Source organism: Hippoglossus stenolepis, chromosome 7, assembly GCF_022539355.2.
Source record: "Hippoglossus stenolepis isolate QCI-W04-F060 chromosome 7, HSTE1.2, whole genome shotgun sequence".
NCBI lineage: Eukaryota > Metazoa > Chordata > Actinopteri > Pleuronectiformes > Pleuronectidae > Hippoglossus > Hippoglossus stenolepis.
This window is the reverse complement of record NC_061489.1, coordinates 20,989,649-21,012,983: the sequence shown is the minus strand read 5'-3', so window position 1 is coordinate 21,012,983 and position 23,335 is coordinate 20,989,649. Positions and strand designations below refer to the sequence as shown.

Sequence of the window (23,335 nt, the reverse complement as noted above, 5' to 3'; positions counted from 1 at the left end):
CTGAAAGCAGTGAGAGGAGAGAAGAACTCCTGGAGGCTCACATGAATAGACTTTTCAAATCCAAATCCTGAGAAGGCCAATGCTCTGTATGGGCAACTAATTTGTATATAAAGCAAATGATTAACTCTTGATTTCTGCTTGGTCTGAATGTTTTTCGGGGGTTTTTCTCACACCGTTTTTCAGGCATTGGCCTCCAGAGGAACTCCAGAGAATTGGGTTTCTCCAGAGGTTTCCTTTCACACATGCACAACGCATAACATTTTGATCCTGCTGACATCTTCTTTGCTGTCTTCTTCCTGTATGGCACCGCTTTTTCATTTTTGCGGCCGTCGGGGGTTGCAAATCAAAAAAACATATTGGCAGATGAGGAAACATCTGTAAACGTGTGTACATGTGCTCCAGTGGCGCAATCGGTTAGCGCGCGGTACTTATAGACAGTAATCTGCGAGTGATGCCGAGGTTGTGAGTTCGACCCTCACCTGGAGCATAAGGTTTAATTTAGGTTACTAATCAATGCAAAGTAGATTTCATCGCACAGTTTCATGATTGTCCACTCCACTGGTTGTGGGTTGATTCCCGTCTTCCCCCACCACTCCATTTGCAGAGATATTGGCCTCTATGCTTGATTGATGGTGAAACTGTTTTGTGAAGCCTTCCAAGTGGTCAACAAGACTGGAAAAGCTCAATAGAAATACAGATGAATTAAATAAAACACAAGAGCAAATAATAAAACACAATGGCAAATCATAAAACACAATGGCAAATCATAAAACTGACCACAAATCACAATGTCACATTACAAAACACAACAAGTAACAAATAAGACACATTCTTTCAGCATTTTCTTCCTCTTCTTCCAATCAGAGACGAGCCTTGTCGATAGCAGGTAACTTACCTGTCATTATGTTTTATCATTTGCACACAGTTGTGTTCTGTCAGTTGTCATTAGCTTTGTGATTTTCCTCGTTTGTCGTTGTTTTCTTACCTTCTGTTTCTATGTGGTTCACTGTTGTGTTGTGTGCTTTAAATTGTGTTGTGTACTTCAGTGCCACCTTAGTTTCTTGTCATACAAAAACCACAATAACCTCAGTGTCAAATTCTCCACTCTTTTGTCACCACATTTCTACACGTGTTCATGGAGCCTCACTCTTGGATCAGCTGCTCTCTCACATACCAGCAGCTTTGTCTCTGTCAAATACCTCAACGTTAACACTGTGACTCACAGAGGAGGAGGAGGAGGAGGAGGAGGAGGAGGAGGAGGAGGAGGAGGAGTGGTCCTGCAGACGTAATGTGGGCGTGGGCTTCCACACCAACAGCTGACAGTCAAAAACCAGGAGGAGTGTGTGTCCGTGGAGCACAGCGGAGAGGAGGCGCTCCGGCGGAGAGGTGCGCGGGACGAGCTGTGGTGAGGTTGTTGTCTTGTGCGCGCTCGGGAGACAACAGGGAGACGGTGCGGACACTGGATCTTTACTCCTGCTGCTGTGGACATATCGGGGCTGAGAGCAGAGACACTGAAGCTGCACGGAGTTAAATCTGCACTCAGTGGACAGTTAAAGGACAGGACAAAGGTAAGAGATCCGAGGCGCGTCGTGGATTCCTCGCAGCGAGCGCACGGAGCGAAGTGTGCGCACTGACGCTTCTTCTAAAACAAATATGAGCAATATCAAATAAAACAGCAGGTGTAGAAACACGAGCTGCTCCTGTTCTGACTCTGTCATTTTTCAGTTTCAGCCTCTTCCTTTGCAGTTAACGACACTTGCCTCTTGGTTTCTCCTGCAGCTGATAAATACCAGCTCCAGTGTTTTCCTCTTATTGGCATGTTTGATGAATGCAGATGACAGGACAATTTATTTAACCTTTAGAGATAAACCAGTAGTTCTGGTTCAGTGTATCTACATTTTAAATACAAAACACACACCTTGTCTTGTTTTTCTGTGTTTGTATGCCATGAATTAAAAGTATATATCGTGTGGCAGCGATCATTCGTTTGATCGATCAATCAATCAATCAATCAATCAATCAATCAATCAGACTTGATGGCACTTTTACTAAAAACAAAATGTAACCCACTGCTTCATAAAAAACACCAAGTAAACACACATAAACAAAGCAATGGCTTAATGAAACATTTCAGTTTAGTAATATGAAATTAAAGCAAACACATTGTATTGAAAACACCTTATTCCGGGTTTGAAATGTTATTTGTGGTTTTATTTTCTTACTTTCCTTGTGGAGTTTGAGGTTTATTCACCACTTAAATAATTTACAAATGTTTCCTTCTTAAATTTTTGGGCTTTGAGTCATAAAGTCTTGAGTCATTGAATTTTGGGCCGGATTGTGCACAAGCATCTCCAGAAGTTTTTTGTTTCCGTCAGGTATCCCTCTATAATCTCTGCTGTTTCTCTTCTCTTGCAGTCGCTCGCTGCCGGCAGAGAAGAGGCCGCTCTGTTGCTTTTCACTTGGACCATTGTCCTCAGGCAGCTGCTCTTTCAATGTGGGATACAGTTTTGTTGCTCTCGCCAGGCTGAAATCCTCCAGGGTCAGGACCTCCCTCATGGCAGCCATGCTCCTTGGGCTGCTGCTCTTTGCAATACAGTCTCCCCCCATCCCCTCGAGGCCGATGGCTGACCAGGGCCCACCCTCACCTCCCATCTCAACGCCCGCCGACAACGGGACCACCGGCCACCCAAACGGCACCGTCCAGCAGCTTCCTCAGATTATAATCATCGGGGTGAGGAAGGGGGGGACGCGGGCACTGATCGAGATGCTCAGCCTGCACAGCGCGGTGGCGGCGGCTCAGAACGAGGTGCACTTCTTTGACTGGGAGAGCCACTTCGAGAAGGGCTTGCCCTGGTACCTCAGCCAGATGCCCTACGCCTTCCCCGACCAGCTGACGGTGGAGAAGACGCCGGCCTACTTCACCTCCAGCGTAGTCCCCAAACGCATCCATCAGATGAACCCTGACATCAAGCTGCTGCTCATCCTCAGAGACCCCACGGAGCGCGTGCTCTCGGACTACACCCAGGTCTTTTACAACCGCCTGCAGAAGCACAAGCGCTACCAGCCCATCGAGTCCGTGCTGGTGAAGGATGGCGAGATCAATCTGGGATACAAGGCTCTGAATCGCAGCCTGTACTATGTGCACATGCAGAACTGGCTGCAGTACTTCCCGCTGGAGAGCATTCACGTGGTGGACGGGGACGAGTTGATCAGGGACCCCTTTCCAGAGATGAAAAAGGTTGAGCGATTCCTTAAGCTGGAGCCGCAGATAAACGCTTCCAATTTTTACTTCAACAAAACAAAGGGATTCTACTGTTTGAGGGACCACGGGCGAGAGAGGTGTTTACACGACTCCAAAGGCAGAGCTCACCCTCACGTGACGCCTGTCATCCTGCAGAAACTCTACCAGTTCTTTCACGAACCCAACAAGAAGTTCTTTGAGCTGGTGGGTCGGACATTCAACTGGAAATGAGCGCTTGAATAGTTTGGCGTAGGGTCGCTCGGGGATAATGTCCTCAACCTGTCCTGTTCCCGACTAACCCTGTAGACAACGGGACGAAGCTAGTGTGAATTCAAACTAAATCTATTTTTGTAAAGGTGCATTTGTTACAGGAGGACGATGGAGCCAAATATCAGGGCAAACTGCAGCTCATGACTCTGTTACTGTTTGTTTTCTCACCGTCTCTCTCTCTGTCGGAGACGCTCACGACTGCTCGGCTCGTCTCTTCGAAGCCGGCGACACTCAGACTTTAGACAGTGCCAGTCAATGTGTTGCATAAGGATAAGTACCAGGCAGTTTAATATTGTCTTATCTCGTTGCCCTTCGTATAACATGACTTTATTAACGTCTAACTAGCATTTAAAGATCTAAAGGACCTTTTACCTTGCTGCTATGATTTCCTCAGTCACCTTCAGGCACATCACTGAATATGTCCTTTTCAAAATGTTTCTTCATGTAAGACTCAGTCATATAAAACTGATATGTTTTGCCCGATCATCACGATGTACTGTAAATACATTTTTTTCTAAAGTGAAGAATTAATATCATAATAAAGATGTATTTTATTTTTAGCACGTCTGATGTTGTCTTTCCTAAGTTTCGGTTTGTCTCAGGCGGTGACAGGTACGAGCATGTGTCTGTGTCGAGGCTGCACCTACAGTTGTGGATTATTTCATCACACTCCTCAGTTCATTCAGGTTTATGGACTTGGGGGTTGAACAGTTTATTACATGCTTTCTGTCACGTGCACATCAGACTAAAGTGCAAGGCTGTCATTAATCATCAGCAGTGGGGACTTTCCTGTTTGGAAGTGAACGCAAAAAAACAACTTGTCGGATGAGACGACCGATCGTGATCAGTTGCATTAACGTCTTTACACATTGAATTTTACTGTCATAAATTAGGATTAGTGTAAGAGAATCAGGCAGATAAGGGAACTCAGATTCCAGCACAATCAACCCCCCCCCCAAAAAAAATCCAAGTTGTTAATTTGTTTATGCCCAAGGGTGCGATCTTCATACTCTGTTTTTTTCTCAGAGAGGAAGGGGATTATTTATTCAAATCTTAGTGCTGCTTTGAAAACATCAGCAGCTCCGTCTCAAAGATATTAAGCTAAAAAAAAAAAAAAAACTACAGTAGCGGTTTCATATTTGAATGTGGCCTAGATTTACTCAGGGGCTTACTGGGACTCGGCAGATGTCACAACCTCAATGCCCCTGAAATGCAGACCAAAGCAGAAATGTCTTTCTCCTTATCCAGCTCTTTTATTGTTATTATGCCCTCAGAGAGCAGGAGAATTATTCCCTTATCTACCTACAATTTTCTAAATGATAGTGTCGACTATCAACAGCTATCGGTTGAACAGGTTTGGCTGCACGTGCAGGGGGAAACCAGGATGTGAAGGTGAGGCTCGAGGTGGCGTGTTCTGCTCTGAGTGTCGTTTGGAAGGTGTCACGTCTGCAGAGGATCCTAAAGAGCAGTGACATCTGGAGGGACGCACACAAACACAAACGTTTCCTCGATTACAAGGATGTCAATGTCGTCTTTCTCTGTGTCGAAGAAGGACTGCTGCCGTTTCCATACAAACCAGTTTGACCAGGATATAAATGTATCTCTTGTGGCCTGAAGTAACTCTACTTAACTACAGTTCTGAGGTATTTGCTCTTTACTTTAGTATTTACATTTTCTGCTACTTGATTGCTTATAAAAAAAACTGTCTTGTCTGGGGCCATTTGTCATGTTTCTTCTTCTTCTTCCTCCTCAATTCACATCTCTTACAATCAGAGCCAGGCCACACATATGGAAATATATTAGTGGCGAACCTTTGACCAGATCTGCAACAAAATCTAAAGGGTTAATTATTGACCTGTGTCTCATCATCCCACCAAGTTCTGTGGAAATCTGTTACGGTATTTTTGGATGTTTCCCATTACGTTAATTTCCAGTCAGTGCGAGCGGGGGGACGAATATAAATTTCCCTTCCTGTGGTGAGGGAAGTTACGGCCGAGCTTTCAGTGAACTTCGACCTGCGCTATTTGCATCGCCTCTGTGTGACCTTGCCCTTTACTCAGATTTGTTAAACTATCAAACTATACATGTAGATATAAGTAGTTGATCACAGCATCAGCAATAATCCTTATACTTAATTATTATAATACTTATACAGATTTTGAGAACAGGGATTTTACTTGTGAGTATTTGCATCAATTACATCAATGCAGTGGTGCCTTTATTTGCTTTATTTGATGTGAATACAGGCTCTAACTTTGCTGTACTAGTAGTGTATATTTGTGTTTAATATTAAAGTTACCTGCTGCAGCTGGAAACACCACTAATGAACGAGAACCAACAGTGAGGCTGCAGGACATGAAACTAAAACAATGACCTGCAAGACATTTAAAAAGCTCCACAGAACTGAGGCAGCAGCAGAATGCCTGTGGGTATTTCTGTGTGAGTGCCCAACATTTGATCCATTAGCAAAATAAAGATATAGATTACAGTGGTTTTAAGAAGCGAGGGGGGCCAATAAGTAATGAGCTTCATGAATCCTTCTCTCTAACAGATTTCTGTCTTTCTCTCCCTCTTTCTGCTCGACATCAGAGTCGCATCTATTAAGAGTTCATGAACGCCCCATTAGTCTAGTCAGCTGAGCAGCCCTCGGAAGTTTTACAGTCACAGATTTCCCATAACATCACCTAATTAATCTCAGCCACATAATTAATTCGCCTCCTCTTCCCCGCACTCAGTAAGGGTGGCAAACCGGGGCCGAGACGAGGATTAATGGCCCTGCCCTCCTCCTTCCTTCCCACCGCCACCTCCTCCGCTGGGACTGTGGAACTTTCTGGACTCACTTGTAGTCAGTCCGACAAACACCTCCACCCCCCTCTGCCTGCTGCCAGCCCACACCAGTTGTTCCTGAAGGGGCCTGTTTCCTCCAAATCACAATCAGCCATTCTGGGCCGTCTCAAAGGATGATGTGATCCGATGGAGCACGGCCCCTTCCTCAGTCGCCACAGCTCGCTTTAATTGGAATAGATTGTTTGTCCACTCGCTGTGTGAAACCCAGCAGAAGTAACACATGCACCCACTCTTCCTCTCCTTTTCTTCTTCTTTTCATCTATTCGTTAGCGGAACCACATTTTGTACCTTGCATGAGTTTGAGTCACAGCGTAACGCATCTATGTGTCTACAGTATGTCTATGTCTAAGGGCCAGAGGAAGAAATACAGTGTTGAATTTGGACGCGCTATACTTTCAACATTGATATACTTTGAATAAACAGGCCTCCAGCACAGCAGTGGCTGGGACTAAGTGACGTTGTTGATAACTTAATTCTCAAGTTTGAGGTTCTGCCGACTGAGTCTTTGAATAAACAGGTGAACAGCTCTTTGTGCAGCAGCAGCTTCAGGGTTCTGTGGACTGCAGCAACCACTCTTCACTCTTCACTTGTTATTCCAAACAGGCCTGTATAGAACTGCCACTGCACTAGTTAATGTGATGTAGACATTCTGGTTGCCAGATTTGTAGATTGGTTGGACCACCTGTCTTCTGGAAAAGGCTGCAGGACTGCAGGAGTTTGGATTGTCGAGCGACACAGACACCAGTATAAACTCTCTGTTGATCCTAAGCAGAAGTCAGCAGGTTTATACATGAGGGAAGCTAAACTGGTAAGCACTACAAAGACAGGCAATACATCCATAATTCAATTTTGTTTGGATTCTTTATCGTTCGTCATGTTTTCATGGGGCTGAAAATACTTCCCTCTCTCCTCCTGTGTTTTCAGATAAATAAACGACTGCTTCTTGCTTTCTTTAGTACAGGACGGCTCCCCCGTGCACCGACTGCCGATCCAGGTGTCGTCCACAGCTATAAAAGATGAAACACTGAAAATAATACTTCACAGCATTGTTTGCAGGAAGCTTTTATTCAGTGTTACAGTAACGTTGCTTCCTTATGATGCAGGTAACCTTGAAAACAGGATAAACAAGGTGAGAAAAAAGATTCTCAGAAAAGCTTTCCATTTAATCTGCAGCCTAAACAGACGTCTTTGCTTTAACCACGACAGAGATGGTTTTAAAAATGTTGAACAGCATCTAGGTTTCTGTAATTCAGCATTAAAAGGCAACATAAACATGCGGGAAGTGAGTGTGAGAAGATCTTTAGTCCACAAAACAACATTTTACTATAATACTACTTGTACTTTTGAGTACAGGGATTTTTTTTTGCACTGGTTCTATTTGCTTTATTTGATGTGAATATTGAATAATATCCTGCTGACAAACCAACCAACAAACTAACAAATATGACAAATGAAAAAGGGGTGAAAACATAACCTCTGTGGCAACATTTCAAACCTTAACAAATGCAATAAGTAGCAGTACCTCTTAGACTTTCACTGTTCTGAGGCACAAGTACAGTTTATAATGGTGACAGATTTATGACCCTGCATTACGACCTTCTTGGTTGTTTTTGAAGTATTGGGACCTTGAATTCAGACCGAGCGTCTGACCTCTGGCTGGCAACGGTTGATTTTATCGGCTGAAATGACAAGTGTTCAAATATTTATTTAGAGATTTTGGAGATTGAGGAGCCTGATCCAATCAAATGGCTGTTCCTTACCAGCTGACATTGGACCAGAGGCAGGGTTCACCTCGGACAGGTCGCCAGCATATATATATATATATATATGCATATATATATATTTAAATAAAGGCTCATTTGTAAGAGTTTTAAGGATGACAACTGATGTGTTTGAGTCTTTGGTGGTAACATTAGCTGGTGATGTTGGACTGTTAACACTGTGTATTAACTTAAATTGGTTCTTACAGAATTTCCATTGAAAAAAGAAACTCATTTCCCCTAAAAAAAATATATATATATACAAATTTTTCAGCTGTCAAGAAATGTGAATGATTTTGAGACCCTTCCCATTCCGCCCCCCCCTACAAACAGAAAGCTATTTTGGTGGTAGATGATGACATTACGGTGAATAAATTGATTCGGCTAAATTAAATACCACAGCGTCTGAGTCAAAGTTATGATTCCCTCTCAGGCCATCACACAAATCATCAATTTCTCTGCGTGCTCATGAGCACTTTGCTGTTGCAGCTCGACATCACTACGAATAACGTTCATAATATTAGATCAGAGAAATGAGGTTTTACCTCTGAATGAGACGCTTCATCAATCCTGTTTCTGAGCTAATGGAACATAAATACACATGTTGTTAGTAGAAAGGCTAAAAAGGGGGGAAGGGCTCGTGCTGCTCTGTATGATGCATGTGGGCATATTCCCATCAGTCTTTTCATCTTGGCCGGGTTGTAGCGAACGCGTGGTGCCGCCGCTGTGAGAGCCGGTCATAGCTGGGCTCCGTTATCACTCATTTCCTGGCATGGTGGAGGAATAAGCCTCCGTGGCCAATGATAACTCTGACTGCTAACGGACACCTCTTCATGGGTGAGGCATGACTGGGCCCAGAAGATAGCACTGTGTGTGTGTGTGTGTGTGTGTGTGTGTGTGTGTGTGTGTGTGTGTGTGTGTGTGTGTGTGTGCAACATTTATACTCGGTTCATATTTTGTTCACCTATGTGTGTAGATACATGTGAATGTGTGTGCCAGGATTTTCAAATACAGCATCAGGCTCAGGACACAGAAACCACAGTCTGTAAATCAAGATGGACGACGCGTCTCCTCTTCCTCCCATTGAACAATAAAGAGGCAAAATCTATCCTGAATACAGAGGCCAACATCTGGACGTCTTTTGGAGTCAGTAGGATAATGTTGACTTGCTGTACTGTACTTTTATTTTTTTTTGTTTGGTCCATGTCCCTTCTACTAACATGGAGGATGTGCAGATTTCGACCTGTACTGCAGCCAGGATCGAGATGATTGGGCTTCACTTTTGGGAGACAGTCATCCATCTTTATCAACAGTGTGTCCCAGAAACCCTTTAATAACTCTTGAACTAATAACTCTTGAACTCCTGATGTGTTCTGTGAGGGGTAAAAGTTGTTCCCGTTTGTTCATGACGTCACAGCTCCGCTTATTTGGATTCCTGTGGCGCTCGTGTTATTTTACTGTGTAACCTCACTTCTGAGAAAACATTATCCGAAAGACATAATGACGCTGTTAGTTCTCCAGGCACATAACAAATGCTCCGTGCGTATATTACTGCAGATGGTTCAAATCAAAGCTAAATGACCCACAAGCATCACATTACAACAAAATTTCAACACAATGTATTTAGAGTGTGCGTGCGTGTTGTCTTGGTTACATTGAAACCATGTGTAGGTCTGTCCCTGTAGTGGTGTAATGCTGCTGGTCCCACTCCTGTTATCGGCCAGGGGAAAACAAAACGCATGATTCTATTAATGATCATAATTAATAACTTGGAAACGAGGGGTTGATGATGGAGACAGGGTCGCAGCGGTGGATCTGATTGGCTGGCCTTCAGTCTGACCCTCCCAGTCAACACATTGTGTGGCATGTTTGAATGAATGTGAGACTGCATAAGCACATGAATGCATTAAAGAAAAGCTGCTTTACACACAGGCTTGGTTTGATTTGATTTGACACTTGGCATACTTCAAATATTTTCTCCTTATAATCTCCTCATAACACTCCAGTGACGCCGATCACACAAACTACAAGCCCCCCGAGTCCAGCCGCACTTTTTCTCTTCTACTTTTCCGGTGTTTGCTTTGAAATTCATATCCCCACATGTCGACCCAAGAAAATCGAAAACAGGTGGTAAATGTGCTCCCTGCGTAAGGACGAAATTACATTCAATCAGCCGTCCCAGGGAGGGAAATTTCTCTCTGCCTTGTGCCAGCTCCTGCAAATAAAGCGAGGAAAATCAATTGGCTGTTTCATGATTGACCAAATCCCTTCACCCGTGAGTCTTGAAATCCAATGACCTGCACGGCTGATGTATTACTCCTCACCGGGAGGATGGTGATGTAATCTTTTCACTAATTGAAACATAACCGTTGAGAATCCCTTGTCATCCTCTCTTTTTTATTGTGATCACCTAAAGACTCGGTAACGCCTCATTTCCACGTAGCTTTGTGTCTCCATGTGATGCAACTGGGTGTGTATTCATTACTGTATTCGTTACTGTTCTATGGTCGTCTTGCTCGTACTATTGGCTACGCTGCAGTACTGTTTGGTTTCAGGAAGAAATTTCTATCTGTTTACGTATTCAATGTTTATCCTAAAAAATTTGCATTAAGACGTTATTTTGTCTTTTTTGATATTCCTATATTCATGTTGATTCTGTTCATGTCCGCCTGATTTGAAAAATAAATCCAAACAACAGATGGATGTATTTTGCCATAAGGATGAATCAGAGACATTGGTCAAACAGAGATTTTCATTTTCTTTACATTCAGTGATATATTTGGTCCAAAGTGAATTTTTTAAAATTAGATGATTATATAACATCCACTAACATACATTTTATTACTTTATGGCTAAATGCTCAGTAAAAAGAAGCCAGTATTTCTTCCTTCCACCTGTTGGGTCTGTTCTAAGTGAGGGCTGTTGACCTGGCAGGTTTGTCCTTAGAAAAGTCAGAATCACAAACAAACCAAAGGGATTTAATCAGATATTTTCAATGGTTGACCTTGGTCACAGAACATAAAGGCAGCTTCTCAACTGCATGAATACAAAATGTCTCTCAGAGCGAGCGGCATCTGTGCAGGAGCTCCCACATCACAGGAAATCTCTCTATTTCCTACATTCCCTCTGAAGTGGGAGAAGAAACATGCAACTGCAGCGGAAACCTTGTCGTCCTTCAATCCCGCAGATCAAACGCACTTATACCAGCAGACCTGAGGAGCCTTTCACACATCTGTCAATGTTTCCAGGTGCTCCTCTGCGTCTCCTCTCCCCAAAAAGAACAAATCTGAGCATTAAAGGTGCCCCAGAGAGAGATGAATGGAGGAAGGAGGGAGAGAGGACATTGATCTGGTTGTGTAACATGCTGCCGTTTGCCACAGGTCAATGCAATTCCATCAGCTTTTTCCCTCTTTGGTCAATATCCATCTGGAGAGTCTCCACTAACGTTGTCTTTCTTCAGCCACTTGTTTCATCAGTGAGGACAAGGCAACAGGAGACGTTGAGGAATGAAACAACACTTGATGAGCTTTACATGCGCAGGACAAATTAAAACAGCAACTTATTTAGGTTTAGATTTATCTAACCTCTTGTCTCTCACAGTGATTTAATTAAAGATTTAAAGTTTACCTATTAATTAGAATCACAATCAATTTGAACAGAAACTAGAATTACCGCACTGCGGCTGTTTGCCTCCACCAACCAGTGCAGTTTCCCTGTGCATATTTCTACATACTCCCCCACCACAGATTTATAAGGTCACTGTGACCTTTGACCTTCGACCACTGAAACATAATCACTTTATCTTTGAGTCCAAGTTCAAAGATCAAAAGTTCAAGCAGTTTTGAGAGGTCACATTTAACATACTGATGCATAAATGTGTAGGAAGAAAATCATTACTTTTATTTTTTGGGGAAATAGTGAAATAACTCATAACTGTTATATAAATGTAGAGGAATCGAAAGCACACATTTTCTGTGTAAACACCTAAATTCGAATGTTAAGACGAATAAAATGTAGAAAACTAGATGCATTACGTGCTTCTACATTCTATCAATTTACAATCTTGCCCACGGCAGACGGTTGTTTGTCTTCCTTGAATAATCATTGTTTTAAGTCGTAGTTTATTTCCACACAGCAGCATTCAGTTCAACTCTCCAGCCTCCATTTTGTAGGTGCATGGTTCTCATAGTTCAGCTCGGAGTCAATGAGGCTGATTTGCATATTACCTTGGCAACTGCCTTTTTCATCGTTGGGCTACTGTTCAGAATTTCTTTAATAGTAGTTTCATTCAGACGAGACATTTGGTATGGAAATGTGGCTCCTCCCTGCTTTGACAAAGTGAGGCTCTCAGCAGAAAGGATTTTGTTTTCGAACTCAAAAACAAGACCTGAATTAACATATCAAGGAGCTGGAAAAAGAAAGATGGGGAGATGTTCTCAACATCCTCCCAGTGGAGATCTGACAACAGATGTCTGCTAATATTGGAGTGGTAATTCAGACATGTGAGTTTTAATTGTAGTATTGCGTTTATTTCTCAGTTTTTTGGTGCTTTTTTTGTCTCTTTAAGGTGTTAAAAATTCCGCTTTTTATTTGCGTGGCACAAACTGTAATTGTTTGTCTTCACAATTTTAATATGTGAAGATAAACACTAGACAAAAACGCTGCCACCTGAGTGTGTTTACACGTCTGTCAGTGCAGGTTGAATTCAACCAGTGACTCACATAAACAGATGCTCATAAAACTGTATTTACATTAACGCTGTCAACTGAAGTTTGCAAAGCTTTTCTGTGTCTTGTGCTTTTAAAAAAAAAACTTTGTTCTTTTTTCTTTGAGAAAAGTGGAGCTGCTGGCGTGTGATAGCAGTGTGTGTGTGTGTGTGTGTGATAGGAGTGTGTGTGTGTGTGTGTGTGTGTGCTGCTGGGGCGGTGCATTAGCCGCTGCCTGGTGTCGGTGAGGCTGAGGGGAAGTGGGAGAGAGAGAGGCGTAATGTCTGTCTACTTCTGTTTCCCTCTTAATTTCACACACTGTTGAGTCAGCCTATTGACTGACTGCTTATGGTGATGCTGGCGGTCCACCAACACACAGCGCAGGCAGCGCATATAACTCTTCCTTGCTGCTCCATTTCACCATGTAGGACTTCCACTTATTTAATAAGCTGATGCTGCGAGGGCCATTCCCGCCCGTCTGTGTGTGTGTGTGTGTGTGTGTGTGTGTGTGTGTGTGTGTGTGTGTGTGTGTGTGTGTGTGTGTGTGTGTGTGTGTGTGTGTGTTCTACCTGCCTCCTACGTGGGTGTGTGTGTGTGTGTGTGTGTTTGATGCACTTATCGGGTTGTAGCTGTGGGCATCCCCGCAAGACAGTGTGCACGCTACATCTTTGTGTGAGTCGAGAGGAGAAGTGAAGTAAGAATGATGCTACATGAGCTCTGAAGGCTCTTAGCACCTCTGTGTCCCATGTGTGCTCAGCCTGCACATCGACATCCCCGCTGTCTTTTTCTTTCCTGAAGCTGCCAAAAAATTTTTTACTTATCACACAGAAAGTGCAAGTGGAGAGAAACACAATGTTTTCACACCTGAACACAGAAACTAGAAGAAACATTATTTCTACTCTCTGGAAAGTCTCATAATCTAAAGATGATAAGCTTCAAGGTCAAAGACTTAAGTTCAGGTAGTTTGGATTATGGGTTCAGGAAAGACTGCACTGAGAAATTCCAATATAATATTTACTTAACCTGGGTTTTCGCTTTAATAATGTGACCAATATGGGTCATGGTGACTTTGTATCACCTCCATAGTAAAGTTACTGAGGTAAGAAATGTGGATGTTTCCTAATACTGTCCAATGACCAGAATTCACAACAATTTACAGTAGTTATTGTAGCTAAATGCAAATAGACCAGTGTAAGAGGCAAATGTTTAATTATGGTGCATTCAATACGGGTTTTCCCTTCAAAGTAAAATAACTCACATTTGACCTGATAGCAGAAACCCTTTCAAGACGTTTTGAGACAAATGCAAAGCAACATTCAACTGCAACACAATTTCTGAAACAGTGTTGAAACTATAGACTGTGAATAAAAGATGTACGACACATCTTTGCTTATATTGGAGTCATCATCTTGCACTGTTGGAGCGATTTGGAGTCTCTTGTAGTGGAGCCGCAGTATCGAGGTCCGACAATAGATACGCTCGACCAATTGTCGAGTCAGTTGCAGCTGTCAATCACTCATTAAAACTAAACTTGTCAGAAAAACAAGCACTAACTGGAAATAACAGAAACCACCTTAGAGAAAAATGGATTTGATGTGTAATTCTTTTTTGTTTGGTCGATGTCCCATCCACTATCATGGAGGAGGCAGGATCAGCCAACAGGGGGCGATCAAGAGGATTTGGCTTCATTTTTATCGGCAGCTGTCATGACGACCATCTATATATACAGTCTATAGTTTAAGAATTTTTGGAACTTATTTTTACTGCCAATGTGGAAAGAACTCCATTTGCTTAATATATGACATTAGATTTTGGGTGTAATGTAGAAATCCATAAAAAATAAATGATATTTATTTATTCAATGATTTCATTTCAGAGTACACCGAGTCATTACATTTCAGCAACTGGAAATATATTTAGATCTTCTTTTGACAAATTGTTTATGTAAAACTGAACTTTGAAGTCGAAAACTTTGGGGCGGCTTGAAGTGCTTCTGCAGAAATGAGTTGTTTTGTCAAATTTAATTTTCCTGGGGGACAAAAGCGGCAACATATTTAGAATAAGACTCAGGTTGAAAAAAAACACAAATTTCCCTTCAAGTAAACTGGATGTCAACAAAACAGAAACTAGATACAATCCAAGTCCCTGCAAACCTATAATGTTTCCCGCAAATCCTGTGAAACTCACCTCCTTCAATCTGCAAACCAATCTTTTCTCAAATCACAGTAAAGTTGTTTGAACAATCCTGGGGAGGAAGATTCGATACAACACCTCAGACAGTAAATGAAGTCTGTTGCGGGGGAACAGCAGAGTGTAGTGAAATTGGCCTTCTTTTTCTAGGTCACAGGAATGAATAAGGTAAATCACCAACTTGTAATCTGGTGGCTGTCACCTCGCTCCATGACTAAAGGCCCTTATCAGCCACGACACTGCCGGAACCATTTTGTTTGCGGGGTGTAAATAACGTTACACCGGTCGTGAAGCAAGATAAGGTGTTTCGTGAAATGTGAGCCACCTTAATAGATTTTGACGGGTGGCTGATGCACCACGGGGCTGATTTGGTTCGAGGGGGAAATGATGTGCGGGAATTTGTGCTGGAGCAGAGAGATATCAGCGCAAAACTGGGGCTGTGCATCTCTCCCTGATGAGACCGAGGGCATCGTCGATAATGTTCGCGGGTGTGTGAACAGCAAGAATTTATTTATTACACACAAGGCGTCACTACTTTAAACAGTGGCTATTATCAGCAAAGAAATTTGCAAAGAGGAGAGCAGGTTTCACACGTTTGGAGGTAAAGTTCTCTATGGCAGCACATCCCATGTTTGTCCACTCCCCTCTCCTCATAATAAACCCCTGGTGTTACAGGCCCCGTGGGGGAAGCTTCTAGCAATAGGCCTCTTTAACAGGAGAGAGAGCCGTGTCTGCCCCCGTGATTTGTTATTCAGTGAACCGCATCTCTGGAGAAATGGATTTACTGGCGTGCCCTCTGCGGAGGAATGAAGGTCGGTCCCTGCACCTTGCCGATGTCATTTGCGCCGCGCTGCAATTGTTAATATGCAGCTTTGAGGAAAAGCGGGCGGAAAAAACATTCATACCCATTTGGAATTCCGGTGATGGAGAGAGATGAAAAGAGAAGGGTGGAGGGATTAGACGGGTGGAGGGATTAGGAGGGCAGAGACAGAGTCAGTCTTGTGGTCTCGTTCTCTCTGAGCAGTGCACCACAATTTCCTCTTCACTTGCTGCTCCAACCTTCTGCAGTTTGGAGGAGAAATGTTACATCGGAAGCTGCTGTCGGCCTGGACGCATTCCTGTTTGCTTGCAAATAGATGGGGGGGGGATTTCACCTTTGACCCTGAGAATGTGTGAGGCCTCAGTGAGAGTGAAGGCCGCTTTGGTTTAAGACCTGGCAACGCTCCAGCTTGGCATGCACAACACGCTGCAGGCTGCTGAAGATCAGGATCAGGATCACTGAGATGACACATTAACATTTGAGAAATGTTTGCAGAAAGTTTGATGAGAAAATCAATACACTAAATGTTAGGTTGACGCTAGCAGCCCCTAGCTTAGCATAGCATAACGAAGGAAGAAATCTATATCTCTAGTGCTCAGAAATGAACACAGTAAGAAGATGTTACTAAAAGTGTTTTCTGATAAGGTGCCGTTTACAAAAGGCTTTAAACTCTAATTAATGGCTTTGTTGGTTAATACATGGTTTACTGATGGTACACAGGTGAGAAATTAGCATAAGAAGAACTTTTGGGTTGTGGAAAATCCTTCCCACTATGACGCTTTGCTAACACTCTAGTTCATCAAGATATCCCCTTCATGTTATCCAGTCAGCAATTGTAGCTTAGCCTACACGATGCTATAGCATTAGCTCAGCAAGGGGGATTATTTAACACATGCTGCTGCATTAGCTTAGCTTAGCTCAGGCCATTAATAATAGGTGAGCTTTAAGTCACTTGTAAGTTACGTGTCTTTATGCCAAGCTAACCAGTTGCTAGCTGTAGCTTCAAATATAGTCTATAAATGACTGTAATGTGGTTTTCTCATCCAATCTAACAATGTTTTCCCTTAAATGCTGAGTTGTTCCCTCAGTTCCCTCCATCACGGTACAAGCAGAAATAAGAATAACAGTTCACTGATGTCTCAGTTTGATGTAATAATTTCATCGCCTTGCTCAGAGTGGATTCAAATATCTGGGACAAGGTTTTGCGTTGGGAAACTTCACAATGCAGACGGTCTCAAAACTTTCTTCAGCTCGTCGTGTGCAGATTAAGTCATCGTAGCATTACAAGTGCTGTTTTTTTTTTTTTATTATTGCTGTGCAGTTGCTGCAATTTCCCTTTGGTCCCAAGAGGAACAGTTAGGAAACATAATAGAGTAATAATCCAGGAGTGATGCACTTTAAGATGTACGAATCATCGGTTTTCAGAATCGGTTAATTTGAGCATTTTTACAAACATAGGAACATGTAAAATTGCTCTATTATCAGATGTGACTGAGGTTGATGTAGAAAAATATTAGTGACAAGACTTTAGGGGTTGCAGAAATATGCTGATTTAATTGCACATGTCACACGTCAATATTTTCTATAAAAAACCTTCAAAAGAAGATAGTGCCAATCAAAAATATCAGATTATTGTGCCGGGAATAGCCAAAACCATCCTCCTGCACAACCACAATGTTTCCACCAGATCCCTGAGACAGGATTCAAAGTGATCAGTAAATATGCAAATGATTTTTTTTAGGTTAAAACTGGCTCATGGGGAGAAAAATAGATATTTTCCATTTTTTTTGGCTTGGAGTTGCCAAAGATCCACGATGTTTATCCAGTGATTCTGATCAAACGAACAAAAGTCACTTTCTCTGAGCTTCAATTTGAAAATGTGGTGAAACTGTCAGGTAGCGAGTTTTGAATGAATTTGCATCCCTGAACAAATCTGTGTCATGTGTCCTCTTGCAGCTCCACAGAGTGACAGAGCTGTTTGTCAGTTTCCTCATTCGTTCATCATATAGTCTTAAACAGCTCCCATTAGAGGGGCCTAGGAGACTCCAGGGTGCATTCACTAACATTTGGAAACCCAAACCCAAACTTTTGACCAGCCATAACTTTCCATCATTCACAATTTTTGAATTGTGCCAACGTGAGGTGGCAGCTGGTGAGGTGAGACATTTTTGAGAGGTGCTGCGACCACAGTGCTTCTGCCTCCGGATGTGACATTGATTCCCTTTTAAGATACTGCAGTGGACAGTCATTTCCTTCCTCTCCTCCTTTTACTGAAGTATTTCTCTCAGCTATTTCCTGACCCATCTTATTGTTTACCTCAAGACGATACCAATCCCCCAGTGAAATAAAGTGGTTTCTATCTGTGCTTTAAATATCTTGATTGATTTTCTTGATGAGAGTTACAACGTTGTAGATAATAACATGGAGACCACTACTATGTCTTTACATTAAATACAACCAGCTGATTTTTAGCGTAGTTTGCCTGGCTGTGTAACGACAACTGCAGCTTTTCATCTTCACTCTTTGTTTTATCTCTGTATTTAAAAAAGACATTGTGTTTGAGATGAAGTAGACTTTTATTTTTTTTGCTTTAGTTTGGACAGGGTTAGGTTGTTTCCTGTCCAGCTTCTGTCCCTGAAATTCCACCACACCAACCTGTGAGTGTTAGTTTTCTCATCTAACTCATATAAATGTAAAAGCTGAATTATTCCTTTAAATAAAAATACAGATTAGTTCAATTCAGTTTCATTTTCTACTTTTCAAACACTCTCTTTGATCCTCAAACTGTCAAACTGTCCTTTGAGACGTTGGTATTATTGCATCACATCAGTTCTTCTGATCCGTCACTTTCACGCTGCCAATCTCTCGTTCTACAAAGGTGTTTGATTGGATTCAGATCTGGGGACTGGAGACGCGTGTGTTCATGAAACAGCTCGAGGAAACTTTTTCTTTGACCGTTAGAAGATGGTGTATTTGTTACGCACCTGAAAGACGGGGGGGGAAATAACCACATAGGGGTTTAGCTATAGTGTTTCCACAACAGTAGCTTAACTCGAATGAGGAAAAACACAACAAGTTCCCCCAGGAATGTGTTCGGAAACAAAACGATATCTTAGAGCACGTTGTGACTTATAGATTAATTGTTCCTTTGTGAATATAACGTGTTAGATTACGATGGTAACTATCTACAAAGAATGTAAACAAACATCTTTTGAACGTTTCAACCGGCTTTTACCCCCTTAAATCATGTTTATTATTTCTACTAAACTTTCACATTACTTTTTCATCACACTCCGTAAATGTATCAGCAAATGTACTTAACTTTAACTTTATATATTTTAATAGCTCTACGGCTTCATTTCACAGCTTTTAACCTCAGATTTCAGCATCATTACACATAATTAAGTTACCGTTATTTAAAGTGTGACTAACTTAAAGTGCATTACTTCTATCCTGACACATATTGTGGCCATGAAAGGAGGCATATTGTCAGCAGCAATATAAAGATATAGTCTGTTGTATTCAAATAAAGACTGATTGTTATTAAGGGGCTTGAATTGCGTCAGAAATCATGACCTGCAGCCGTGGACCAGCACCAACCTGGACTGTTGACACAAGGGAGGTTGGGTCTAGGGATTTTTGCAGTTGATGCCAAATCCAGACCCCAACATCTGCAGGTCACATCAGAAATGCAGCCTGTGGCCACTGCAGCTTCAGTCTCTTAGTTAATCTTGTGTTGTTGCTGTTTCTGCAGGTGGAGTGGTGGTTATCTGAGTCACCGCAGACTTTCTGTCACATTGAACTTGTCAGTCAGTTCTATTCTGACCTCTGTCTACAGCGAGGTGTTTCTGTCTGCTGATAAAAAGGCTTTTGCTTTAAACTGTTGAGACTGTTGAGGGAGATCAGCAGCTTCAGAGACACTCGGACCAGCCGGTCTCACACCAACAATCCTGCCGCAGTCACCACGGGTAACTAAAGCTATTCATGTGATGCACTGTACTTCTGACACACGATAGGCTGAAAACTGTCACGGCTAAAATTAATATTGCCCCTGCACACTGATTCCATCTGAGGAAAAATAACATCTCTGCGATTCGCTGATTTGTTTCCTCGTAGACACATTTATTACAAAAGAAAATCCTGCGCTGAGTAAAATTCTCACAGCAGCAGTCTGAATGAAGAGCTGTGGTCAGTGACCTGATAATAAAATGAAACAGGTCAGGTCAGTCAGGTTTTTTCATGCTCAGCTCACAGTGGTTCAATTGTTCCACGAGGGGCTTGTACCCAATTTAGAGGCACTAGACCTGAAATATGGCACCAGCTCCAGAGTCTATGAGGCCAGCCATCGTTGTCTGTGTGTGTGTGTGTGTGTGTGTGTGTGTGTGTGTGTGTGTGTGTGTGTGTGTGTGTGTGTGTGTGTGTGTGTGTGTGTGTGTGTGTGTGTGTGTGTGTGTGTGCTCTTCTTTGTTATCTCTTTAAGACTTTTTCCATCATAAACACAAACCAAAGTCCTGATGAGGATAGTTTCACAAATCTGTGTGTGTACGTGCCCATCTAACAGGATGCAGTAGATATTGGACGTCCACGCTGCCCCCAGCCCCTTACCCACCACGAGTTACCCCAGTCCCGAACTAAACCTAGTTCTAAGCCTAAAAGCAAGTCTCAAGCAGCCCATTGAAAGTGGGTCAGAAAGTCCAAAGATATATGTACAAGTACACACATCACACACACACACACACACACACACACACACACACACACACACACACACACACACACACACACACTTTTCTCAGAGAAGCCCCCACACCCAGACAGATAGACGATGTGTATTATGGGAATGGAGAACCACTAACAGCAAAGGTTTCACTTCAACAGGAAGTAAGAACAAAACAAATTTTAGAATGTGAAAAATACTTTATGGTGAAGGCGCCATCCCTCTAGTTTGCATGTATCTTTGCTTGAGTTCACCCTTGGTCTGACTGCAGACTGTGTGTGTGTGTGTGTGTGTGTGTGTGTGTCTACCCTGGCTCCATCTTTCATGCTGATGACACATCTGCCTTCCATTATACTCATCATCCTCCAGTATCTCTCTTCACTCACCCTTTCACCAGACTCTTATTCCAGCTACAGTGGTATTAACGCTTCAGGCCTCTCTAGTGTTCTTCATGAGCTCTCTCCTCGTCCATTTGTTACCTCCGGAGCTCCAGGGTCACATCTCACCCGCCTGCCCGGCTACTTGCTCTACAACCCGCCCTCACCTGCTGCCTCCCTCATTCATCCACCGTGCCCGGCCGCTCCTGCCATTCCTCACTGCACCTCCTGCCCTCTGCCTCGGACAATTACCTCCTCACTCATTCCACCTCCATCCACACGACCCTTTCAATAAATCCTCTCCTTTCCTTTCTTTCTTTTACTCCGAACATTTGTGCCGCACTCTGGTGCTAATCGACCGCAGCACGTCACGGTTATTATATGAGTATTTATCAACGCAAGATTTAAAAATGTTAAAGAGATGCAAATCCCCTCTCGACAATTTCCTAAAATGTACAAAAGCAGTAATGCCGACACAATATGAAAGAAGACCTTGGATTAAAAGAAAAAATTGAGAAAAACAAAAACAAAATGCTTGTTTTATTGTTTTTGTAATGAATCACTTTGAACCATCACTGTTTTCTTATCACACTGAGAAATCAGTAAAAACACAAAGTATTACTTTCACAACTTCTTTTTAACAAGTATATTCTACAACCGTCTGTAGATTTAACAGTTAAAGTAAGCGCATCAATCCTACTGTTATATTTTCTTATCTTGACACCATCTTCTTTATGAAACATCCTCCATGCAATCTATAATAAAGTGTTGCTGAATATATTTACAGAGGAAACCAGGGAGATGAGAGATGTGGGATAACTGGCACCACCAAGTGGTGACTGCCAAAAAATGTAGTGACGCAACACCTCCCTGTGTCATCACACTGATGTTAACACTGTCAGTTCACTTCAAGTGACAAAAATAACCTGGAGCTTCAGATTTACACGAGTGACATATATCATTTATTCAAGCTTTCAGTTTTCTCTGTAGAGTTTGTGTTTGTTTTGAGCAGCACCATGAAAACTTCAGTCTGCATGGTTTCATATTTCCTCTGTAAAGAACGATAAACCTCAATCAGTCTCAGGAACAGGCTTACACCACGAAATGCACGAATTAAGATAAGCAGAGTACACAGGAAAACGCACTGTGCACAGCATCAGCCTCCACCTCGTGATATGTAAGAAAACCACAGCTCAGATAGTTAAATACATCCCTGTTCATAATGTTGCTGAAGTGCTAAATACTGGTAGAAGGACTGGAAGCAGATGAGGACCCAAATACAGATGTCAGACCAGGACAGATCTAACAGCCTTTGACTTAGAGGAGAACAGGTTGACAGTCAAAACAGAGATGCAAAAAATGTGACCTGGTCAAGCATATAATAACAAAGAAAAGCCATGAAACCACTGGAACATTCACAGACAAGATGACCAGACTAAATACACAAAGTTAACAAGACTCAGGTGAGACGAATTAAGGCGGGACAGGTTATCATCAGAGGAAGGAAGTAACACACACTCGGAAAGAAGCTTTAGGATAAAATACGAAACAATGAACTCACAGTGCAAAGATATGAATCCAAAAACCAAACACGAGGACAACAACAAATTAAAAGTCTGATGATTAAAGACAGGTTGTTTCCTCGTGCTTTAAACACGTGTAGTCCTACAGAGAGGAGCATCTGTTTTTTAAAGATGACAAAAGCATCAAAAATACTATAGATAGACAGACAGACAGACAGACAGACAGACAGATAGATAGATAGATAGATAGATAGACAGACAGATAGATAGATCACTTATGTAAATGTAATGTGTGTATATTAAACATCATTTGCATGGGTGCCACATTTCCTGTTAGCAGCGGTGCTAATTGCCGAGGATCTAATGATGGTTTTCACACTCTTGTCTGGTTCAAATCGTTACAGTCATCACACAGTCAATTAACTCCCATTCTCTGCCCCGTCGTGTCCTCTCAGCCACTTGAACCTCGGCGGCGGGGCACAGCACATCCAGATTCCTGGATTACATGAATGGAAGCGGCTGTCGGACTCAGGCACCAGAGGCAATGAGGATGAAATAGGCTCCTGCAGCTCCCAGTTAATGGGGATGGATTGTGTCCGAGGTGATGTAGAGCCACGTTTACCGGAGGCCGCGGCCGGGGAGAGGAGCTGAACTGTGAACCTGCTGGTCTGATGCCTGCTCTCCCGACAGGCTGCTACACGTGAGCAGACAAGAGGTGTCCAGGAAAGTGAGGATCAGGATTCAGTGGTCAAGGGGTTGTTTTAATTAGACTTGACCACGCTGCTGCTCATCCATTATTCCTGATCACAATGGCTGGGGCTACGTACATGTGTGTGTGTGTGTGTGTTTCTGTGTGTGTGTGTGTGTGTAGCTCCTTTTAAAAG

General features: G+C 42.6%; 1 protein-coding gene and 1 non-coding gene across 2 annotated transcripts; both read left to right on the top strand.

Annotated features, from left to right (window-relative positions):
- The first annotated feature begins 395 nt into the window (after positions 1 to 395).
- Positions 396 to 487, top strand: trnai-uau. The gene is given in 2 exon segments: positions 396 to 433; positions 452 to 487. It is a non-coding gene; the product is annotated as a tRNA-Ile (tRNA).
- Positions 488 to 1,326: 839 nt separating this feature from the next.
- On the top strand, positions 1,327 to 4,071 carry hs3st1 (heparan sulfate (glucosamine) 3-O-sulfotransferase 1). The gene is made up of 2 exons (XM_035162418.2): positions 1,327 to 1,568; positions 2,416 to 4,071. The coding sequence occupies exon 2, from the start codon at positions 2,555 to 2,557 to the stop codon at positions 3,470 to 3,472; it is 918 nt and encodes a 305-aa protein (XP_035018309.1). The 5' UTR covers positions 1,327 to 1,568; positions 2,416 to 2,554; the 3' UTR covers positions 3,473 to 4,071.
- Positions 4,072 to 23,335: the final 19,264 nt, after the last annotated feature.